Source organism: Chenopodium album, chromosome 20, assembly GCF_948465745.1.
Source record: "Chenopodium album chromosome 20, dcCheAlbu1.1, whole genome shotgun sequence".
Lineage (NCBI taxonomy): Eukaryota > Viridiplantae > Streptophyta > Magnoliopsida > Caryophyllales > Amaranthaceae > Chenopodium > Chenopodium album.
The window spans coordinates 33325118-33345626 of NC_137853.1; the positions used below are offsets into that span (position 1 = coordinate 33325118).

Consider the following 20509-nt stretch of genomic DNA (forward strand, 5'->3'; position numbering starts at 1 on the left):
GTGATGAAAATGCTAACGCATGTATATTTAAACTATCCAAAGTGTTTCTTAACTGCATGATGTGCGTTCCAAACAAGTTCACTTTAGTTAGAAAACATAGAGTGTTATTGACAAAACAATCATTCAAATATTATTCAATGGTATATAAGCGAAGACTACACATAGTACTCTATCAAAAACAAATAAAAATAAAGAAAAGATATGGTATTATGATGAATTGATATTAATCGATTTTGTTTAACCTACTCAAAAACCTGCCGACTATGAGCCTCCCCTAACCGTATAACCGACCAAGAACGTACTATAGATATTAGTACGATGCGTTTCAATTATTTTGCATCTCGTACACATCGTTTAGAGACATATGAGTGAACTTGTCAAAATTAGTTGGTATAGTGGGCCCCGATATGAGCTAATTGGGCCAGCAGTTGTCGCATATGGACTTTCACAGCCCAAACAATCCGTACAATTTATACCACACTTTGCTCCTCACATGATTCAATCCTTCTCAATCTCAACTTCTCATTATTCTATCCACTTCAAAGTGCCAAACAAGATTGTTTATTCTTTCTTATTTACACTCAAAACTTAACATGAAAATCGTATTTACTAAGTACTCCAGTATTAATTTTTGCTAAAAAAAAAAAATAACTCTCTTCGTCATTAAATAATTGTCACATTGAAATTTCCACAAATTTTGTGGAAGCTAATTTGGCAATTTGATTTGTTAAAGTTTTTTATGCTAATGTTAATAGCAAACTTTCTTTTGGGATGATAAGTTATTCTAGCTCTTTTATAATTATTCTCTAAGATTTCTAATTAACTAGGTTAGGTCCCGTGTCATGCACGGTAATTTTAATTATTATTTTTAAATTAACAATGAATTTTTTCTAAAATATTATATGGTGTAATGAATTTATTATAAAATACCCTATAATTAAAAAAGCCTATTTTCCCGGTTATTATTTTTAAAACGCATTTGACAATCTATAAATATAACTAAAGTAGCAACCGCTGACATCATATTGTCCACATGGCAGCTTTATAAGAAAAATTTTCCCGCCTAAATAAAATATGATGTCATTATATAAATTTCTTTCATTTCAAATTTCAAATTTAATTTCACCTCCTCTCAATTTATCTATACTCTTTAATTTATTTAATTTTCTTTTTCACCAATTATTTGTATCCAATGCATACTCTATATTTCTTATATGTGGTAATTAAGCAATATGAATACATACAATATATACTCTATGTTTCAAAGAAATTTCTAATATCGTGCATCGTACGAGACTAATCTAGTATGTATATTATATTTCATAAAAAAATTGGTACAATTTTTTTGTCGTTAACCAAATGGGTTTCTTAAAACGTTGCACATTACACTTCTATAGTCACTTAGGGATGTCAATGGGGCGAGGCGGGGCGGATTTTGGCTTTTCAATCCCATCCCTGCCTAATATTCTTATCCCCATCCTCATCCCCGCCCTGCCAAGTCCAATGCTAAAACCATCCCCACCCCCCCCCCCCACTTGGATATCCACTCCCACCTATCCCCGCCTCCCAAATACAACAACACTACATAATTTAAATTACAACAAAAAAAAAATTCATTGTTTATATTATACTTTTTAAATTTATTTATATATATATATATATATTATAATTTATTACATTTATTCTTTATTTTACGTTATTATTAATTATTTTTATGAAATAGCATAAAAAGTATATAATTATCTTTAAGAAAATATATAGATAGGTATGGGATGGGGTGGGGATGGGGCGGGTATGAAGCGGGGATGGGGCGGGTACAACCTATTTTCCCGGTTATTATTTTTAAAACGTATTTGACAATATGTATATTATATTTCATAAAAAAAATTGGTACAATTTTCTTGTCGTTAACCAAATGGGTTTCTTAAAACGTTGCACATTACACTTCTATAGTCACTTAGGGATGTCAATGGGGCGAGGCGAGGCGGATTTTGGCTTTTCAATCCCATCCCTGCCTAATATTCTTATCCCCATCCTCATCCCCGCCCCGCCAAGTCCAATGCTAAAACCATCCCCCCCCCCCCCCCACTTGGATATCCACTCCCACCTATCCCCGCCTCCCAAATACAACAACACTACATAATTTAAATTACAACAAAAAAAAATTCATTGTTTATATTATACTTTTTAAATTTATATATATATATATATATATATATATATATATATATATATATATATATATATATATATATATATATATATATATTATAATGTATTACATTTATTCTTTATTTTACATTATTATTAATTATTTTTATGAAATAGCATAAAAGTATATAATTATCTTTAAAAAAATATATAGATAGGTATGGGGTGGGGATGGGGCAGGTATGAAGCGGGGCGGGTGGGTGGAGCGGGGATGGGGCGGGTACAACCTAAAACACCCCTGCCCCATCACCCATGGCGGGTATGGTTTTTATCCCCATCCCTGCCCCGCCACCCGCCAAACCGGGATCCATCCCTAGTCACTATATATATATTACAAATTATGTTATGAACCTAATTTTTTTCTCTTTCATTGATTTTTAGTTGTTAATATTTATTTGTAGAAGGATACATCAAATTTTTAAGTTAATCTATTTTTTAATATTTGAAATTCAAATTACTTTCTTGGATATTTTTAACACATAACTAAATATAAATAAATAAAATTATTGTTGTAATAAGTAGTACATAATATTATGGCACAATTATATTAAAAACCTGATTTACTATATTTTTTGTACTTTAGTTTCTATATTTGCCAATGTACTCCGTTTATGTTATGGAAAGACATATCAAATCTCTTATATATGTATTATTTTGCTATCTTTTTATTTATGTATAAGATTTGTCAAATCTTTTATTTATGTATTTTTTTGCTATTTTCTATTTATGTATAAGATTTGTTTGCTAAAGATTTTTTTTTTTTTTAAAAAAAAAAAAATTAAAGGACACACCAGAAAATGACACGTGTCATTGCTGGTGTGTCTTTTAGTATATAGTTATTGATTTTGTTAGCATGATTCAAATAGAGACTTTTTTTTGTACAATTGTTAAATTGATTATATTGGCAAACAATTGCTTTACTACCCAAAAGGATCACAAGATTAAACTTGCTAGTTTTGAATTTTTACTTAGATTATAATATTTTCTACTTCTAACTGTAACATGATTTTTAGATCATAGATTGGACAATCCTTTCAAACTCTATATTTTTGGTAAGGCCTTTGTTAAATTCTAAGGTAAGGTAGGGTCAAATTTTGACTTATCCATGCCAAGTTTCAAATAATCAAATTCCATTGACAAAAGTCCCCTTTCGAAGAGATCTTATCAAATAACACATGATTAACAGGCCGTCTTGTGTGCGGCTGACCACAATATGTGGCCGCTTATAAAAGAACAAAGTAACCCCTGTAACATTGATTGAGTAACCCCTTTAACACTAATGAAGTAACCTTCATGATAGCTGGGCACACTGCATATAATATAGTTTTGATTACAATAATATTATTATTTAAATAGAGAGGTTGTTATATACACCTGGGTGCACCGTACGCCCATGAGTATTTGTTCTCATTTTGATGATTGTTTTTTATTTTATCATCAAATGAAAAATAAAAAACAAACCTTAGATTAGTTGAGTGGTATGATACACCCGGGTGTATATAACAAATTCTTATTTAAATGTGATTAACGTGAAAAAATTATTTTGAATGAAATATTATACTTGTTTTAATATGATTTTCTATCACTTTTAGCTATGAAATATAAAATTATATACTTTGTTTAAAAAAATTACAAGTTGACTACTTAACCCCAAAGTAGTAATTATTGCTTTATTAGGTCAAAATGAAAATTTATTTTAATATATTCTATTATTATGTTGGCAAACTATTACTTCATATTATTATACTAGTCGGGAAAAAAAATCATTTTCAAAACCTTTATTCAACTAAATATCTTATTACTCGAAAATTAATATTGAAGTATATCGTATATATATGTCGTAATACAATATTGGCCTTTTTGTTTTTAACAATAAAGATATACAACTTTGTTTTTGTTGTTTATTTGACGTTATTAATGTGACAATCACCATCAAAACAGGATTGAACTAACCTCTAAAGATGGAGGTAGTAACAAATATCAAAAAATGGTTATATGAATACCACTGAGCTAGTTCTTGATCTAGTGGCAAAAATCAAAGATTTGTGTATAATAATAGCAGGATCCGATCCAATTAATTTCGTGCAATCTCAATATTAATTATTAATAAGTGCAATCTCAAAATTAACAATAAGTGATTAATAAGTGCATCATATATAAGAGGAATTTGATAATCAAACAAACAACACAATAGTAATTAACTAAAAACATCATTAGATTTCATTTAGACTTGAAATTAAAAATGGGTACAAACATTAGATATATAAAAATCTAGGTTAGTCAGAAATATATGTGACACACCCCATATTAATACTATAACTATAATGTAGTATAATTCAAATTAAAAACACCCATCAATCAATCCTAATTTTTTTCACTAGGAAAGAACATCAGGCAAACATCATTCTAAACACAAGTATCAATCAACCCTATTAAAACACCCAATAATTGGGGTTAAAAAAAACGGGTATTAAAAAAATTTACATCTTAACTCCATTTTCTTAAAAAAAGAAAGAAAAAGAAAAAACTTATAATTCAAATATGAATTATAATTCAAATATGAATTATTGGGTGTTAAAAAGAGAAATAATATTAATCAAGGAAGAAAAAGAGGAAGATGACTAGTAGTAGAATCAGACCATTGATGATGATGAACGGCTGTAGTTGATTGACCCCAATAATCATGATGATCAACGGTTGAGGTTTCAGGAACTTCATATAAACTTTGATTATTATCAAATTTATCATCATTGTTATGCCAATCTAGTGTATTAAACCCCACATTACTTCCTCTGTTCTGCAACAAATCTTCAATCCTGACCGTTGGATCCACCACCAGATCAATGGTTCCCCCAATCTTATCTTCTTCTTGATGGACCCCACAAATCTTCTCCATATCCCACTCCTGAACTCCCTGATGATTCTGCAGGTATTCACTAAACGACGCCGTTTCATTCCCTTCTTCAACTAGATTACTATTACTATGATTTTCATTATTATTAATTAAATTCATAAATCCGCCCATATCACCGGAGAACAAATTCGGTTCAATATCCGACAATAACCCGAAGTTCTCAACCTCCGGGATTTGAAACAACGCGCCACCGTTGACGGTGGGAGGCGTGGAGGAGCTCTCACTGCTAGAATGAGAATTGTTATTATTGATATTGTTATTCTGAGCCGCTTTTTTGGATGAGGTGGAAATCAGTGTAGATGATGACTTAGGCTTTGATGATCTTTTAGACTTACGACAGCCTCCACCGACGGGGACATTACGAAGAACACCGCCTTTGGTCCAATACCGACGGCAGTTCTTACAAAAATGACGTGGTTGAGAGAGGTTATAGTTGTTGTAGTAGCAGAATTTTGTGTTTAATGAGTCACACCTCGGACACTTCAACGCCGCCGCTTGCGGCTGTTGTTGCTGGTTGTGGTGCGGGTGCTGATGATGCTGTAGAAGTTGGTAGTTAGTGTTACTTTTGATGTTATCTTGGTCTTGGTGGTTGATCCGCCTTAGCAATAGCCTTCCGCCGACAAGGCTGTTGCTTATTGGTTGTACGTCTTGCATTTGTGACGCAACCTAAGAAGAACAATATAAAACGGAGGTAGTAGAATAATAGAATATAACAGTATAATTGAATGTGTGTTATGTTATGAGTTTGTTTGTTTGGAGGGTAGTTTTAAAGTTTTAATGGAGTGGAGTTGGGTAGGGTGAAGAGGAGAGAGAAGAAAAACAGTTAAGAAAGTAATGATGAGTAAGAGATGATGAGAGTATAGTATGAGAGTATGAGAGTAGTATGAGTTAGAAGGAAGAAGAGTGGGACTGGGACCGTACAAGCCGTGAATTGAGGACACGTGGACGGATGGATGGAGAGGAGGGGTATATGATGTCCATAAATCAAGGGTTGTCGAGTTGTCGGCCACCTAGAATAGGTGTGATCATAGTAGAAATGGATGAGAGTTTGGCACGTAGCCTGTTTTGATTCGTGATTTGTAATGGGGTTTTTAGGTTCATGCAATATGCAATTATGTACGACTAATGCAATATATCGATCTTCCACTATGGAGTGGTACGAGTACTTGTGATCTTACATAGTGTTACATGTACTATTTGCTCCAATCATCCATTTTATGTGGGGATGGTGGTGTATACGAGTACGTCGTATGTATGTAGGATATTTATAGACCATTTCTTTGATTTGTCGTCTTGTCTTCTTGTGATCTTTTTTCTTAGGTGATGATCGATATGGATTGAGTTACATTCAGATTCGAACTAGATATACGTATGTGAATTAGTAAGTTCTGGCTACATATTTAACCAAAATTGTTTGGTTGATAGAGATGGAGAAGAACTCACCTTGTAACTTTGAAATCACAAGTTCGATATACTCCCTCCGTGTTTTTTTAAGAGTATAGCCAATGGTTGCCCATTTTGGGTGGGTATGAAGAGAGAGAAAAAAAAAGCTTAAAAAATGAAAAAGTTGTACTTTTGGTGAGAAATGGTTCATGACCAGGTTATGGCCATGACCATTTGTTGAATGTGGGCATTTAGTGGTATTTCGCCACTTGTCCAACAAAGAGAGGAGGTTTTATTTATTTATTTATTTTTTTAATTGATGAAGGCTCACGTGGGAATGGAAGGAAAGGAGAATCAATGCCCACAACTTTGGAGGGAAACCAGTGTGAGTGTATGGGCATGGGAGTTGGGCATAAATAAGGTAGAAGAGAGAGAAAGTAATAAAAAATATGATGACCACCATAGCTTGGGCATCCATTGGCTATGCTCTAAGTGATACATATTGACCGGCACATAGTTTTAGGCAATTTAATTGACTTAAATAAAATAAGAGGTAAGTGGGGTAGTGGAGTATTAAAAAATTGTTAAAGAAATATAGTGGGGTTAATTAATAGTTTATTGAAAAGTAATGAATGTGAGAGGAAAGATATAATAAAAAAGTAGTAGTGGATTTGGGTGGGACCACGAGATGAGAGAGATATAATATTTTAATGTATTATTTTGCCAAAAAGGGAAATGTATCACTTAAAAAAACACGGCCGGAAATGGAAAGTATATTACTTAAAAAAACACGGAGGAAGTACTTAGGGTAGTGTCATTTGCTTACCTCTCCCCCTCAACTCTCAAAATTTGACAATTCAATAAGGACAATCTTCTTACCAAATATAAATTCAAAAATTAATTTAGCTTTTAGTCTATCCAAAGAATTTATCTTATTGGCCTAATTACCTTAATCGATAAATATAGGGGGGGGGGGTGAGGGGTATAACAGATTATTATCATTAATTTAATTTAGGAATTTTTTTACAAATTACAACTAAAGGCCTGTTCTTTTTAGATTATTTTCAGTTCAATTCTTAATTTCCTTCTCTCATAAAATATTCAATTCAACTCAATTCAGTCAATTAGAACAGGCCCTAAAACATATTTTGGTTAGATTTCTCGATCTTATTATACTAAGGTACATACATGGTAGATTTCATTAAACTTGTTTTTGACTGAAATTTCATAAAACCTTTGTCGTTTATGTTAAACATTCTTTACTTCATTTATATACTTGTATATTGTAACAGGAGAAAAGAGAATGTAGCTAATCAAATATGGAATTGATTTAAAAATATTGAATCACAACTCAGATTTTATGATAAATAAAAAGAAAAATTAGAAAAAAAAAAAAAGTAAATTTATAAATACCCAAATAACCCAATAACTTCTTGGGTCAAAATCAGCCTAACCTACAAGTATTTTTTTACTCAAATATTTCCCATACCATTACATGCATGTACGTACAATTCATGCAAAATATAGCTATTGCCTATTAGTATCGTTGGATTTATATTTATTTTTGTTACACGGTTACACTTAAACATCTTTTATATGGTTAGATTTTGTTATGAACGACTTTATTGTCACTACTTGCAATTTGGAATGTATGAAGTATATTTTATTATTATTTTTCTTATTTTTTTTTTGAAAGCAAGTATACTTGTATATTCTTTAATGACTACTTCTATAAAATATATTTTAATGAATTGATATTTAGATTTTAGAGCAATATACTACATAATGTTTATTTATTGTTTTGTCCCGGCCTCACGCTCCTTCTCTCGCCCTCTTCTCTTTTCTCACCACCTAATCACCACAAAGATTATTGTTAGCCACCGCGCACCACCACTTGACCGATCCCCCCCACTTAATCGGCCACTTTTCTATTTGACCGTCATGACCATAATAATCCCATGCCACATAATCATCTGTACTATGATAGTACACCACAGACCATAACGCACGTAAAAGCATCAAGGACCTTGTACGGACTACGGAGTACTATACCTAGATACACCTTGTTGCTTATTTAATACTTTGGGGTTGTTAGTTAATCACTAGTCGGGAAGTTAAATAGCAAATTAGCTTGGATACATCTAATTGTACATGTATCGGACCTTACTAGATCGAATAATAAAGAAGAAAGTATTTTTGTTTGCGAATCTACGATACAAAACTCCTACTTAAGTAATATGGACTCAACAGATCTATAAATATATTGCTTATTCACTACGTAATTTCTCTTTAAAAGTATAGAGAAACTAAAATCTAGTTATAATCCGAACCAAATTTGGAGCGAAAGAACAAAAGCAATACGGTCGGGTCAAGCCGAAGCTACAATCGTGATCCGCACTAAACAAAGTCATAACTAATTGTCAATGCTTTTTGGTAGAGAGTCTTAATGGCCCTTGTTCCGGACTACGGTGTACAATCTTTTCATGATTATTATCATAGCTAATTGTCAATGTTCACAACGTACAAATAATCCACTTTTAGCCTAAGGAGCTATGTTTCATTATTGTCATAGGTAATTGTCAATTTTCACAAGGTACAAATAGAGCCCCTTTTAGCCTAAGTAGCTATGATTATTACTACTTACCACTTTAATATCTTTGGTACAGTATGCCAAAAAGGATATATTTTTCAACATGCACCCTTAATGCTTAATGGTATTGAGTGATAGTTTACTTATCATCAATACTTGACTACTTGTACTGTAATTTGCAAGGTAAGACACCTCTTGTCCATGGAAAATTTAGTCGTTGACAGAGGTTGTCTTGTAATTATTCTTCTGTAGACTTTTATTACATCTACAAATAATGCAATCGAGCAGCAGATAATGCTGTTTATTGGATCATTTTATTCAAGCTCGCTGACTATGATAGTAATCCTTTTGTACTTATATACTCGTAATAAGGGCATGTTCTCCTCAGATAATTTTCAGTTCCAATAAGTTCAGTTCAGTTCAATTCAGTTTTTAATTTCCTTCTCTCATAAAATATTCAGTTCAGCTCCAATAAGTTAAGTAAGGTTAAGTTAAGTTCAGTCAATCAGAACAGGTCCTAAGTTTTCTTATTTTATTCATTGTGATAAGTTAGGATTTAGGGCTTGTTCTGATTGACTAAACTGAACTTATTGGAGCTGAACTGAACTGAACTTAAGCTGAAGAGAACAGACCCTTAGGCTTGAAAGAAGATTGCTCTAACTTCTTGTGTGCATTTCCATAACAAAAGTACTTAAATTGAGAAAATCTATAACATCAACTTCAATTTATCATCACACAAGACTTGATGTAGTATTTAGTTAGAAATTCACCTTCTGGTAAGGTCAAATCCTCCCAACTACATCTTTGTTTGTTCTTGGACGTGAACATTCCTTACCCTTCCCCTCACTTTCAAATACATATTATTCTACCTCCTCACAAATACTGAAAAAAATAAAATAAAATCGTAAGAGTTGAGGTTTGATCAGAATCCTTCTTCTTGTCTTTTAGGAATTGAAGTACGGAGTAATAAAATAAAAACTTCAATTCAATTGATAGCTGGTCGGACGACTAAAAATAAAGTCATTGGTGCGACGGCGGCTTGACTTAAAAATTCAATTGACATGATCACACAGCATGTTGAAAGGTCTCCTTATCTAGAAAATGTACCCTCCAATCCTCCATCCATTCATAGTGATGATCATCAAATAAAAACTCATCAAGATGACATATGACATATGGCATTACTTGTATGAACAGACTATTGATGTAAAAAAAATCATGCCCACATGCACATGGGACGGTATTGTGGGGGCTATGCCCTTAACTTGTAGGTCTTCTGGTATATGTCCACATCTTTCCTATACCCTTACCTTCTTATGCATTCATACTCCAATGATATCTGCACAAATTTCCTTTCTTTGGCTAAGCATTCCTTTTGGATTTTCTATTCTTGTTGCATCTTATGTTCATTTCCATTAATTGCTTTATGTTTTCACACCATATCATTTTTACTTCCATCTTTCTCTATCCTAGAAGATTGGAAAAGATATCACCTATTGGCTTAATTGAGTCATCACTATCTATAGTTTTTTGGGTTTGTTTCCTAAGCAACCATTATAGTTCATTTGAATTATTTATTCTTAAAAAGTGTAATTATATTAAAATGTGTTCATGTCACATTGCAAGTTTATTTAGGGCATGTTCTGATTGACTGAATTGAGCTGAACTGAACTGAACTTATTGGAGCTGAACTAAACTGAACTGAATATTTAATAAGAGAGGGAAATAATTAAGATAAGAACTAAACTGAACTGAACTTATTGGAGCTAAAGTGAACTGAAAATAAGCTGAAGAGAATAGGCCCTTAGAGTCCTTGGCTTATATTAGAGTAGCTAGCTAGAAGTTAAATGTAGTACGAGCAGGGTGAAAATTGAAAAACTTCAAATCAAAGACCCAAGTTGTAAAAAGGTGAAAACCAATTATACTACCGCCTATTCTTCATTAAACTATTGTATTTTTATGAAATTAATCAAATGAACTTTACCTCCCTCACTCATTTTATTGATTTTTTTTTTCCTAGTATGTATTCACTTCTAAAGGTTTGTTTTATTCTAGTTTTGACATACACAAAGTATACTTTTTTTTTTATTATTATTATTTTTTATTTTTAGTGTTTAGAGAATCGATCTCAGGATATCCTGAAATTGGAAGGGAAGTTCTTAACCAAATAAGGTGACATGAGCAATAATGACTAAAATTGTTTTATTTGCAACACTAGTAATAAACGTTTAAATAAAAAGGACAAACAAATTTGGCACTTGTAAAATTGTAGTACATATAAAATGGACGTTGCTATCTAAACCCACCAACTTAGTTAACATCAACATGTGTGGCTAAGCCCTCCCTCTATTATGGCCTAGTCGGTTGTTGGAGTGACACCCACTGAAATATGGGCCCTCATTTGTTGTCATGGGCTTGGGCCCGCACCACTACCCATTTTATTAGGATTGTGTTCATCTTTACAAATGGGTTAGCTTAGATTTATAATGGGTATAGTACTTGTTTACCACTTTACCATGTTTAGGAGTGAAAATAATTAGCTTTGTGTGATATATGTTTGTCTTCTTCAATGAATATTATGGAAAAAAGAATATTATTATTAGCTAATTTGAGAAGTAACTATCAATGGCTTTCTTTATTTTGGATGTTTTTTCTCTTTTAATTATTTGAGGTTATCAATAGTGACTCATAGTTTTTGAATTATTTTTTTCCCCTCCTAGAATGAGAAATTTACTTTTCGTATGTATGTTTAAAGCAAAACAATAATTTGGTAACCTTTTATGAATAAAGGACATCCGTACACTTGATTGATAAAATACTTGTTCATTGTTAGAATGGTTTGCTAAAAATTGCAATGTTCTTTTTATAGGTGGTAATGAATGATGATAATGAATGTTAATTCAAAGACTATATTTTACAACACCAATGGGAAAGGTGCTCAAATGTCAAAGGAAATTGAAAATGACGATGTAGTGGTTTAAACATACATACTAATTGAAATTGACAATATTGTGCAACACCAATTTGAAAGGAGCTCAAAGTTAAAAGTTAAAATTAAAAGTAAATGCACAAGGTGTAAACTAATAAGATTGATGCATGATTGTGTGACTTGTATAGACAGCTGAATTTTTAATTTGTAATGACTTTTTTTTGAATAGAAAAGTAATTAAATACGATGACGAATCTAGTTCATCGGCCTATAATCCCAAATTCTTATTTTGAAATGATGCTTACATTATTATCTAATTTAATTCATTTTAGGATCCCTACATTTATTAAAGGAAATTGCGTACCAATTCAATTATTTCAAATGAATTCAAGTTTTTGTAATTTATCATTTAAGTTTCTTCTCTTAAATATAAGATATGATTTTAGTTGCATATAATGTGTAATCAAATGCAAATTAAGCTTATGTAAGGAACTTATCATCTTAATGATCATGCATGGCAATAATACCATATCCCCAAACTTGTGTTTAGTTTTTTATTCACTACCACCCAATAGCACCCCTTAAGTTATGATGAAATTAAAAAAAAAAAAATGAAGAAAAGAGTTATTTTGGAATAAATTAGCGTTAACATAAATCAAACTTAACATTATTTCATAAAGCATAAGACTTTTTTTTTTTTTTTTTTTTTTTTTTTTTACAAATATGCCTCGTACAATTCATTGTCATAACCTTAGAGTTAGTTTTATGAGTCATGTGGGGCAAAAAATAAGGGACAAAGGGAGTATAATACAATTAGTTGATGCAACTTGCTTGATCGGTTTTTTAGCTTGAGATGTCGAGCTCACCAATTGTCCACTCACTCAGTTTGTAAAATCAATTTTCATAGTAACGTGTGAATTCATGTCATCAATTACTACTCTTCATTTTTTTTTCTTCATAAAATTAAAATAAAAAATCCCTTACTATTATGGTATATTTTCCCAACATTTCTATAACCATTCTATTACGGGGTATTATATTTCAGTTCTTGCATTTTCTTTTTCTTTTTTTTTTTTCTCTATAATCAACTTGTATAAAATGAATCAAGAAGGTATTTGTATTTCATCCAAAAAAAAAAAAAAAAAAAACTAGTTGTAGTAATACTCTCTTCGTCACATTATTAGATATAAAATTTTCTAGAATATTTTTTTTAAAAGGAATGACTTATAACTTATGAGTGGTAGTTACAAAATAACCGCCATGCATATGGAATCATTTGAAGCATGTAAATGACAAAAGGTAAAAACAAAAATATCAACATTTCCTGGGTCATGCGATTTTGATGTTCCTCTCATAACAATACAAATTCAAATCATGAAAAATATTGTTAGCCTCATCATATCACACAAACAAATACTTGTAAAAATCATGACGAAAAATAACGTTTTTTGTAGAAAATGATGACAAAGAAGCAAAAATGTCCTTTTGTTGATTCCAACTTCAATTGTCACAATCTCAGACAAATATAATGTATAGCAATAATCAAAGTGCTATCAAACCTAATTTCAATCTTTCGCCAAACTTTGACATTTAGATTTTTCTCACAAATATCATGGCCTTTTGACCTACATCAATCCACGTTGCGTCCAAATTTCAAAATTTTCTTATCATAATATATATAGAAAAATAAAAAGTTATGAAGATTTCAACTAAGGCCCCGTTCACTTCACCTTATTTTTGGTGAACTGGTATTATTTTTACTGAAACAAAATTATATTTGCTGAACTTAAATTATTTTTACTGAACTTAAATTAATTTTACTGAACTGAATTTATTTTTGCTGAACTGAAATTATTTTTACTAATTTTCTATTAAAATTCTATTTTAAGAAAACTGAATTTTACTGAACTGAATTATTTTAACTGAACTGAAATTAATTTAACTGAACTGAACTTAAATTTACTAAACTGAAATTATTTTTACTTAATATTTTGAAGTGAACAGGGCCTAATTCTAAGGACATACAAATATATAGTTTATATTTGGAAAGTTGAGATATACGAAGTACATTATTGTTTGCATATTAAAGATTAGGAGTGTAAAGTTATTATACTTAAGCTAATCTAATTATGACAAAATTGTTGATAATAATTAGATAAGAGGATAATAATAAAACTTTGTATTCTTTAACTATATTAGAGACATAGATGAAAAAAGTTAATCAATGTAGTATTATTGTACTAAATCATTTATATATGTACTTATTTGACTTTTAATACTATTTAATCAGTGGAATTTGGGTGAGGGTAGAGGTCTAGCGGCTCTATACTTAGCTCCACTGTGCCAAGATAGTATGCCTATATTATTGAACTTGTTCACATCTAACAATATCTCACATGACTGTACTTTCATATATATAACTATATAAGTGTAATTACATGTCGCAAAAAAGATAGTGAATTTGAGACACATAAGAATTTGTGCATTCGCTCAAGACGAATTGAAGGAAAGCGTCTGCACAAGGGGTGAATTGAAGGAAAGCGTCCATACAAGCTATGGTGGCACTTCCATGCACGAGGCTTAGTTGCTCTCATTTGTGACACGTGTCTTCTTCGTTGTTCGATGTTTTATATGATTAGTTGTCATATTTACATAGACGGCTATAGGCAAATTTCTTGGAGGGTAAGGATTATTAGAGTTTCCTTATTATATTATAAAAAAGCTATTGGGATGTAGGTAAATTAGGTTGTTAAGCCATTAAGAGAACCCTTGTATATTCCTCTTTTTCTATTAAAGTGAAGAAAAACTCTCGAATTCCTCACCGATGGAGTAATTCTAGTTGACCAAATCACTTATATCTATGTGTGCGTGTTTTGACCATCTTCTCTATTACTTTCTCAACCATTAATTATTCATTTACTATTGCTCAACTGATTCCTTTTTGGCTAAAGCCCGACCCTTTTTTACACTGCCTATTTTATAATAGATATGCATCAATTTAACCCACTTACTCGATCTAGTATAATTTGTTTATTTTGTAGGAAAGTTGAAGGATTGAGTGTTCAATATTTTGCTTGTTTATGGTTTCAATTCTTGTATTTGTAAAAAAAATTGAGGAGGAAGTGAAAGATTAAAATGTCATCAATGAAGAAATTAAAGAGCAAAGATGGATATATGACATGTGTAAAACTTGCATGCATTAGCCCGACACCTGACTAAACCACTAGCTATGTTTTAAAAAGAAAATTTCTAGTACAACCAAGTCCAATCCACGCACTATTGCGCCATGTTGTATTTACGTATTAAAGCCTTGCAAACCCTTATTTTATCATGCTTTGTTGTACTTTACTTAAAAAAGGTAGTCCAAGTTCGACCCACGACCCAATATATAGAGTAACATGTCATGCCATGATGTTAACCTCATGTTCACGATGCATCGTTGGATTTTTTATATTAGGCTATGATATGCCTCTAGCCAGTCCGACTCAGCCACATGTCTAAGAAAAAGAAGAAAGGTATAAAGGTGTCTAAGAGTTGAAGAAAAGCTCATCTTACGATTCTTCTCATTAACATGCAATAAAGATTATGGACCTGAACTTAACCATTAAATTCATTTTATAAATTTATTATCCTTCATATTCTCAATTTCAAAACCCCATACCACCATTCCTACATGTCAAACACTTCAAAACTTTTTATTTGCTCTGTTCCATAATCAATTGTCTATTTCTCTGTCAAAGTATATAAACTTTGGTAAAAAGTTCTTAGTAATAAAAATGAGAAATGTAGTTACGAGTATGTGAGATATTGTTAAATTCATCTCAATGTGTAATTTTATAATATTAACTTCTTATATTTTTTGTTAATAAGTAATTGTCTCAATGTGTAATTTATTTTTTTTGAATAGAGGCCCTAAGGCACTTAGCTATCATTCATAGGGAGATCTTTCTCCAAAAGAGGAACAATACAATTCGGATAATCCGATAACCAAACCCGACTACTAGTGTCCCTTGGCAAACAATGAGCAAGCTCATGGGCCACTTTATTTCCCTCCCTACGAGTAAAGCTCCAAGAAATAAAATCAAACAAACCACTAACATGATAAATATCATCTAACACAAGGTGAAGGTTGCTTCTCCCTCTTTCTCGTGACTTAATTGCGGTGATCAAGGTGAGGCAATCACTCTCCACAATCAATCTTCGAAGGCCAAAATCTGCAACAGCTTTGAGACCCAACAACACTGCTTTAGCTTCAACAATTTCGGGCTCCCAGCAGTCCTCAACACTCCACACAGCAACGAAGCTCACGCTGCCCTGAGCGTCCCTCACCACAGCCCCAACAGACGCCCCTCCTGCTACCCGCGTTCCACCGTCCACATTCAGCTTGTAAAGGTCCCCACTAGGCGGCTTCCACTTCTGACGAGCAGACCCACCTCCAACATTGCTCTTCTTCTCATCTTTTTGAAGCTCTTCCATCAAGGTCGTGACATACTCCATTGATTGAGTTGGGTTGCAATTTTCACCTTCAAATATCCACCTATTTCGCGCCGTCCAAACAGCTCAGCAGGTGGTCATCAACAACCCGTGTTGCGAACTTTGGAGACCCTCCAGCAGAACCGACGCCCAATCCACAAAGGATTGACATCTTGCCCCCAATTCCACATTCAACTCGCACTTATCCCAAATCAATCTAGCAATAACACAATCACGAAGGCAATGCAATTCCGTCTCCTCCTCAACATTACACAAACTACACACCCCATCACAACTTTGAATACGCTTACTCAACTCTTTCGAAGTCGGAAGCGCACTCCTACAAGCACGCCAGAAGAATATCTTAATTCTTGGGATCGTATTTGCATTCCAGATTTTATTCCATAGAGACGAAGGCCTCGATGTGGCAGCCACATTATCATCCAAACTCGCACCAAAAATAGCTCGATATGCCGAACGGACAGAGTATTCGCCATCCTTCTCTAAATCCCAGCACAACGAGTCATTAGGCAACCTAAAACTCAATGGTATGCTTAGAATTCTGTCACATTTGAAAGGTAAGAAAAGTTTCTTGATGAGAGGAACATTCCAAGAAGCCGATGAGAGATTAATGATGTCACACACACGCCAATCCCTCCTCTCATCAGTACATGGGGATATAATCTTCTTAGTTTGAGTCTTTGGGATCCAAGGACTATCCCAAATTGGGATACTTAAGCCATCCCCAACTCGCCACCTAGCTCCCTTATTCACAACCCACTTAACACTCCAAATGCCACGCCAAGTGTAGCTCGGGTTGTTTCCGAGCTCGGAACTCAAATAATCCCCACCATCATAATATCGAGCCTTCAATACTCTAGCTATCAAGCTATTCGGATGTTGCATAAGCCGCCACGCTTGTTTCCCCAACAATGCTGCATTAAAACTCTTAAAATCTCTAAATCCCAATCCCCCACAAGCCTTGGGTTCACATAATTTCCGCCAAGCAAGCCAATGCATTTTTCGTTCACCTTTCTTTTGACCCCACCAAAAATTAGACACCAAAGACCGCAATTCATCACAAAAAGAAGAAGGAAATTTGAACACACTCATCGCGTAGGTTGGGATAGATTGGGCAACCGCCTTAATCAGGACCTCCCGACCCGCCTTAGATAACATTCCACTCTTCCATCCTTGCAACCTTTTCCACAATTTTTCACGAACACCTCTCGTGATAACTCTCTTAGATCTCCCCACCACCGTAGGAAGACCTAAATATTTATCATGAATATCCACCATTTGCACACCTAAAAGGTCCACTAGCTCCCTCCTTCTAGCCTCCGAGACTCCCTTACTAAAAGACACTGTCGTCTTACTTAAATTCACCATTTGACCAGACGCCGCCTCATAACATTGAAGAACTTCCCGGATCTTATTTACCTCATTCACATTTGCCTTCGAAAAAATAATACTATCATCCGCAAAAAGTAAATGTGAAATTTTCGGAGCATTATGCGCAACACTAACACCATGCAAACTCCCATTCAACACCGCTTTATTTAATAAACCAGACAACGCCTCAGCACACAGAATAAATAAATAAGGGGATAGAGGATCACCTTGTCGCAAACCCCTAGCTGGAGTAAACTCCCCCGAAGGTGCCTCATTTATAAGAACAGAAAAAGACACCGTAGAAATACAGTGCATAACACGATTCACCCAGATATCCGCAAATCCCATTTTCACCATTACTGCTCTCAAAAATCCCCACTCTACTCTGTCATAAGCTTTGGCCATGTCCAATTTCAAAGCTAAAGAACCCCCAGAGCTCGTCGAATTCTTCATATGATGAAACACTTCAAAAGCCACCAGAATATTATCTGTAATTAATCTCCTCGGAGTAAAAGCACTTTGATTCAGAGAAGTAATATCAGAGAGAAATAATTTCAGACGATTGGCCAACACCTTAGTAATAAGCTTGTACACCACATTACACAAACTAATTGGACGAAAATCAGACATTTTATCAGGAGCTTCTTTTTTCGGAATAAGCACAATGAAGGTTTTATTAATCTCTCTAGGGATAACATCACCCCTAAGGACACCCAACACAAGAGAAGTAACAGCAGGACCAACAATATGCCAATAAGTCTGAAAAAATAAAGGACACATACCATCCGGACCGGGAGCTTTAAGGGGATGCATTTGTTTCAACGCTGTAAGTACCTCATCCGCCTTATACTCCGTACAAAGAAGCTCATTCATATTTTCCGTCACTCTACTTTCAATGCCTGATAAAGCCTCACTATAATCCACCACCGGGGAAGCTGTAAAAAGTCCACAAAAATAATCAACCGCCACTGCACTAACCCCATCAGCATCTTCATGTCGCACCCCATCTTCTGTCACCAAGGAATGAATAGAGATCTTTTGACGACGTTGACTAGCTTTCGATGAAAGAAACTTGAATTTCGATCTCCAGCAGCAAGCCACAAAGCTCTCGAACGCTGACGCCAATACACCTCCTCGACATGGAGCAAGTCCGAGATCTCCTTCACAATTTTGCGCCTCTCACGCACTTTGGCAGCAGATCTCTCCCCTCTATTTAATCTACTCAATTTCCTTCTCTTCTTCCTAATCTCACGAAACACCTTCCCGAACTCTTTATCACTCCATGACTTCAAATATTCAGCACAAACTACAAGCTTCTCCTCCACACTATCCCCACCTACCAGCCACGCATCCCCTACTACACCCTCACAACTTTCACTCTCCGTCCATACTTGCTCAAATCTAAATAATTTCTCCTTATTAATTACTCCACCTACACCCTCCTCCAACACAAGCCGTAAGGGAGCATGATCCGACCACTCGCGGTCCAAATTAAAAAGTTTAGCCTTCGGAAAAAGATCCTTTCAACTTTGAGTCACAAGAGCTCTATCAAGCCGACATTGAAAATTATCCTCATCACTTTGTCCATTGTCATAAGTGAATTCATACCCATCCGCACATACATCACATAAATTGCAAACATTAATTGCCTCTCTAAAATTCTCCATTTGTCACAACGCTCTATCCCTACCTCCTTTCTTCTCCGAATCAAATAAAATTTCATTAAAGTACCCAATACACACCCATGGCTCATCTCTCTGCTTAGCCAGATCTTCTAAAAGCTTCCAAGACAAATGACGATTTTGCACTTCCGGCCATCCATAAAACCCAGTGAGTCTCCATACCACATTACCCGAATCAAGCTTAAGAAGAACATCCACATGATGAATAGACATCGATTGCAACTCCACCTCCACTCCTTTCACCCAAAACAAAGCAACACCCCCCGACCTTCCACAGCTATCAACTACCAATCCATCATACCCTGGAAATTTAGCTCGGATCTTCATCATCTCTCCACTACTCAATTTCGTCTCCATTAAGAAAATTAGAGACGGGGCCTCTCTCCGTACTAAGTTCCGGAGATTATCAACTGCAGAGGTATTGCCCAACCCTCTACAGTTGATACTTAATATACTCATTGAGCTAGGCGGGGCTGCTTAAGCACAGCCTCCGCCACACGCCATCCAAAATTATCAACATCATCAGACATAGTATTTTCATCAGAAGGTAGCACCTGCTCAACCCTCCCTTTGTCAACCTCTCTCACCCTTTTTCCCAAAACAACTTGTTGCTCCCCACTCATATAAGTGTCGAAGCTATCCCCCTGCTTTACCACTTTTCTCCATTTTTTATTTACCTTTTGACTCTCACCAACAGTGCCCCCTACATTACTTACCATATCACTTCCCTCCCCTTTCACCTCCCCATTTCCTTTCACCTCTGCCTTCTCCCCTGCCACATTCCCCTCCCCTGCTTCCACGGAAATTCCAGGAGCAGTAGGTAGATTACCTAACTGCAGAATTCCCCTTCTCTCATTACACACCTCCCTCTCATCTTCTAGCTCATGAACAACTTCCTCCTCCTTCTCCATATCCTTAGTAACAAACAATTGCTT

The 20509-nt window shown here is 34.2% G+C and overlaps 3 protein-coding genes across 3 annotated transcripts; all 3 read right to left on the minus strand.

Moving 5' to 3' along the window:
* Positions 1–4359: 4359 nt before the first annotated feature.
* Positions 4360–6338, minus strand: LOC145598561 (uncharacterized). The gene has a single exon (XM_081654934.1). The coding sequence runs from the start codon at positions 5777–5779 to the stop codon at positions 4808–4810; it is 972 nt and encodes a 323-aa protein (XP_081511060.1). The 5' UTR covers positions 5780–6338; the 3' UTR covers positions 4360–4807.
* A 9610-nt stretch (positions 6339–15948) lies between these two features.
* Positions 15949–16524, minus strand: LOC145597063 (uncharacterized). The gene has a single exon (XM_081653241.1). It carries the CDS (start codon positions 16522–16524, stop codon positions 15949–15951), a length of 576 nt encoding a protein of 191 aa, XP_081509367.1.
* Positions 16525–16587: 63 nt separating this feature from the next.
* Positions 16588–20033, minus strand: LOC145597064 (uncharacterized). Its single transcript, XM_081653242.1, has 3 exons — positions 19635–20033; positions 18965–19397; positions 16588–18902 (listed from the first exon to the last, which is right to left on the minus strand). The coding sequence occupies exons 1-3, from the start codon at positions 20031–20033 to the stop codon at positions 16588–16590; spliced, it is 3147 nt and encodes a 1048-aa protein (XP_081509368.1).
* Positions 20034–20509: the final 476 nt, after the last annotated feature.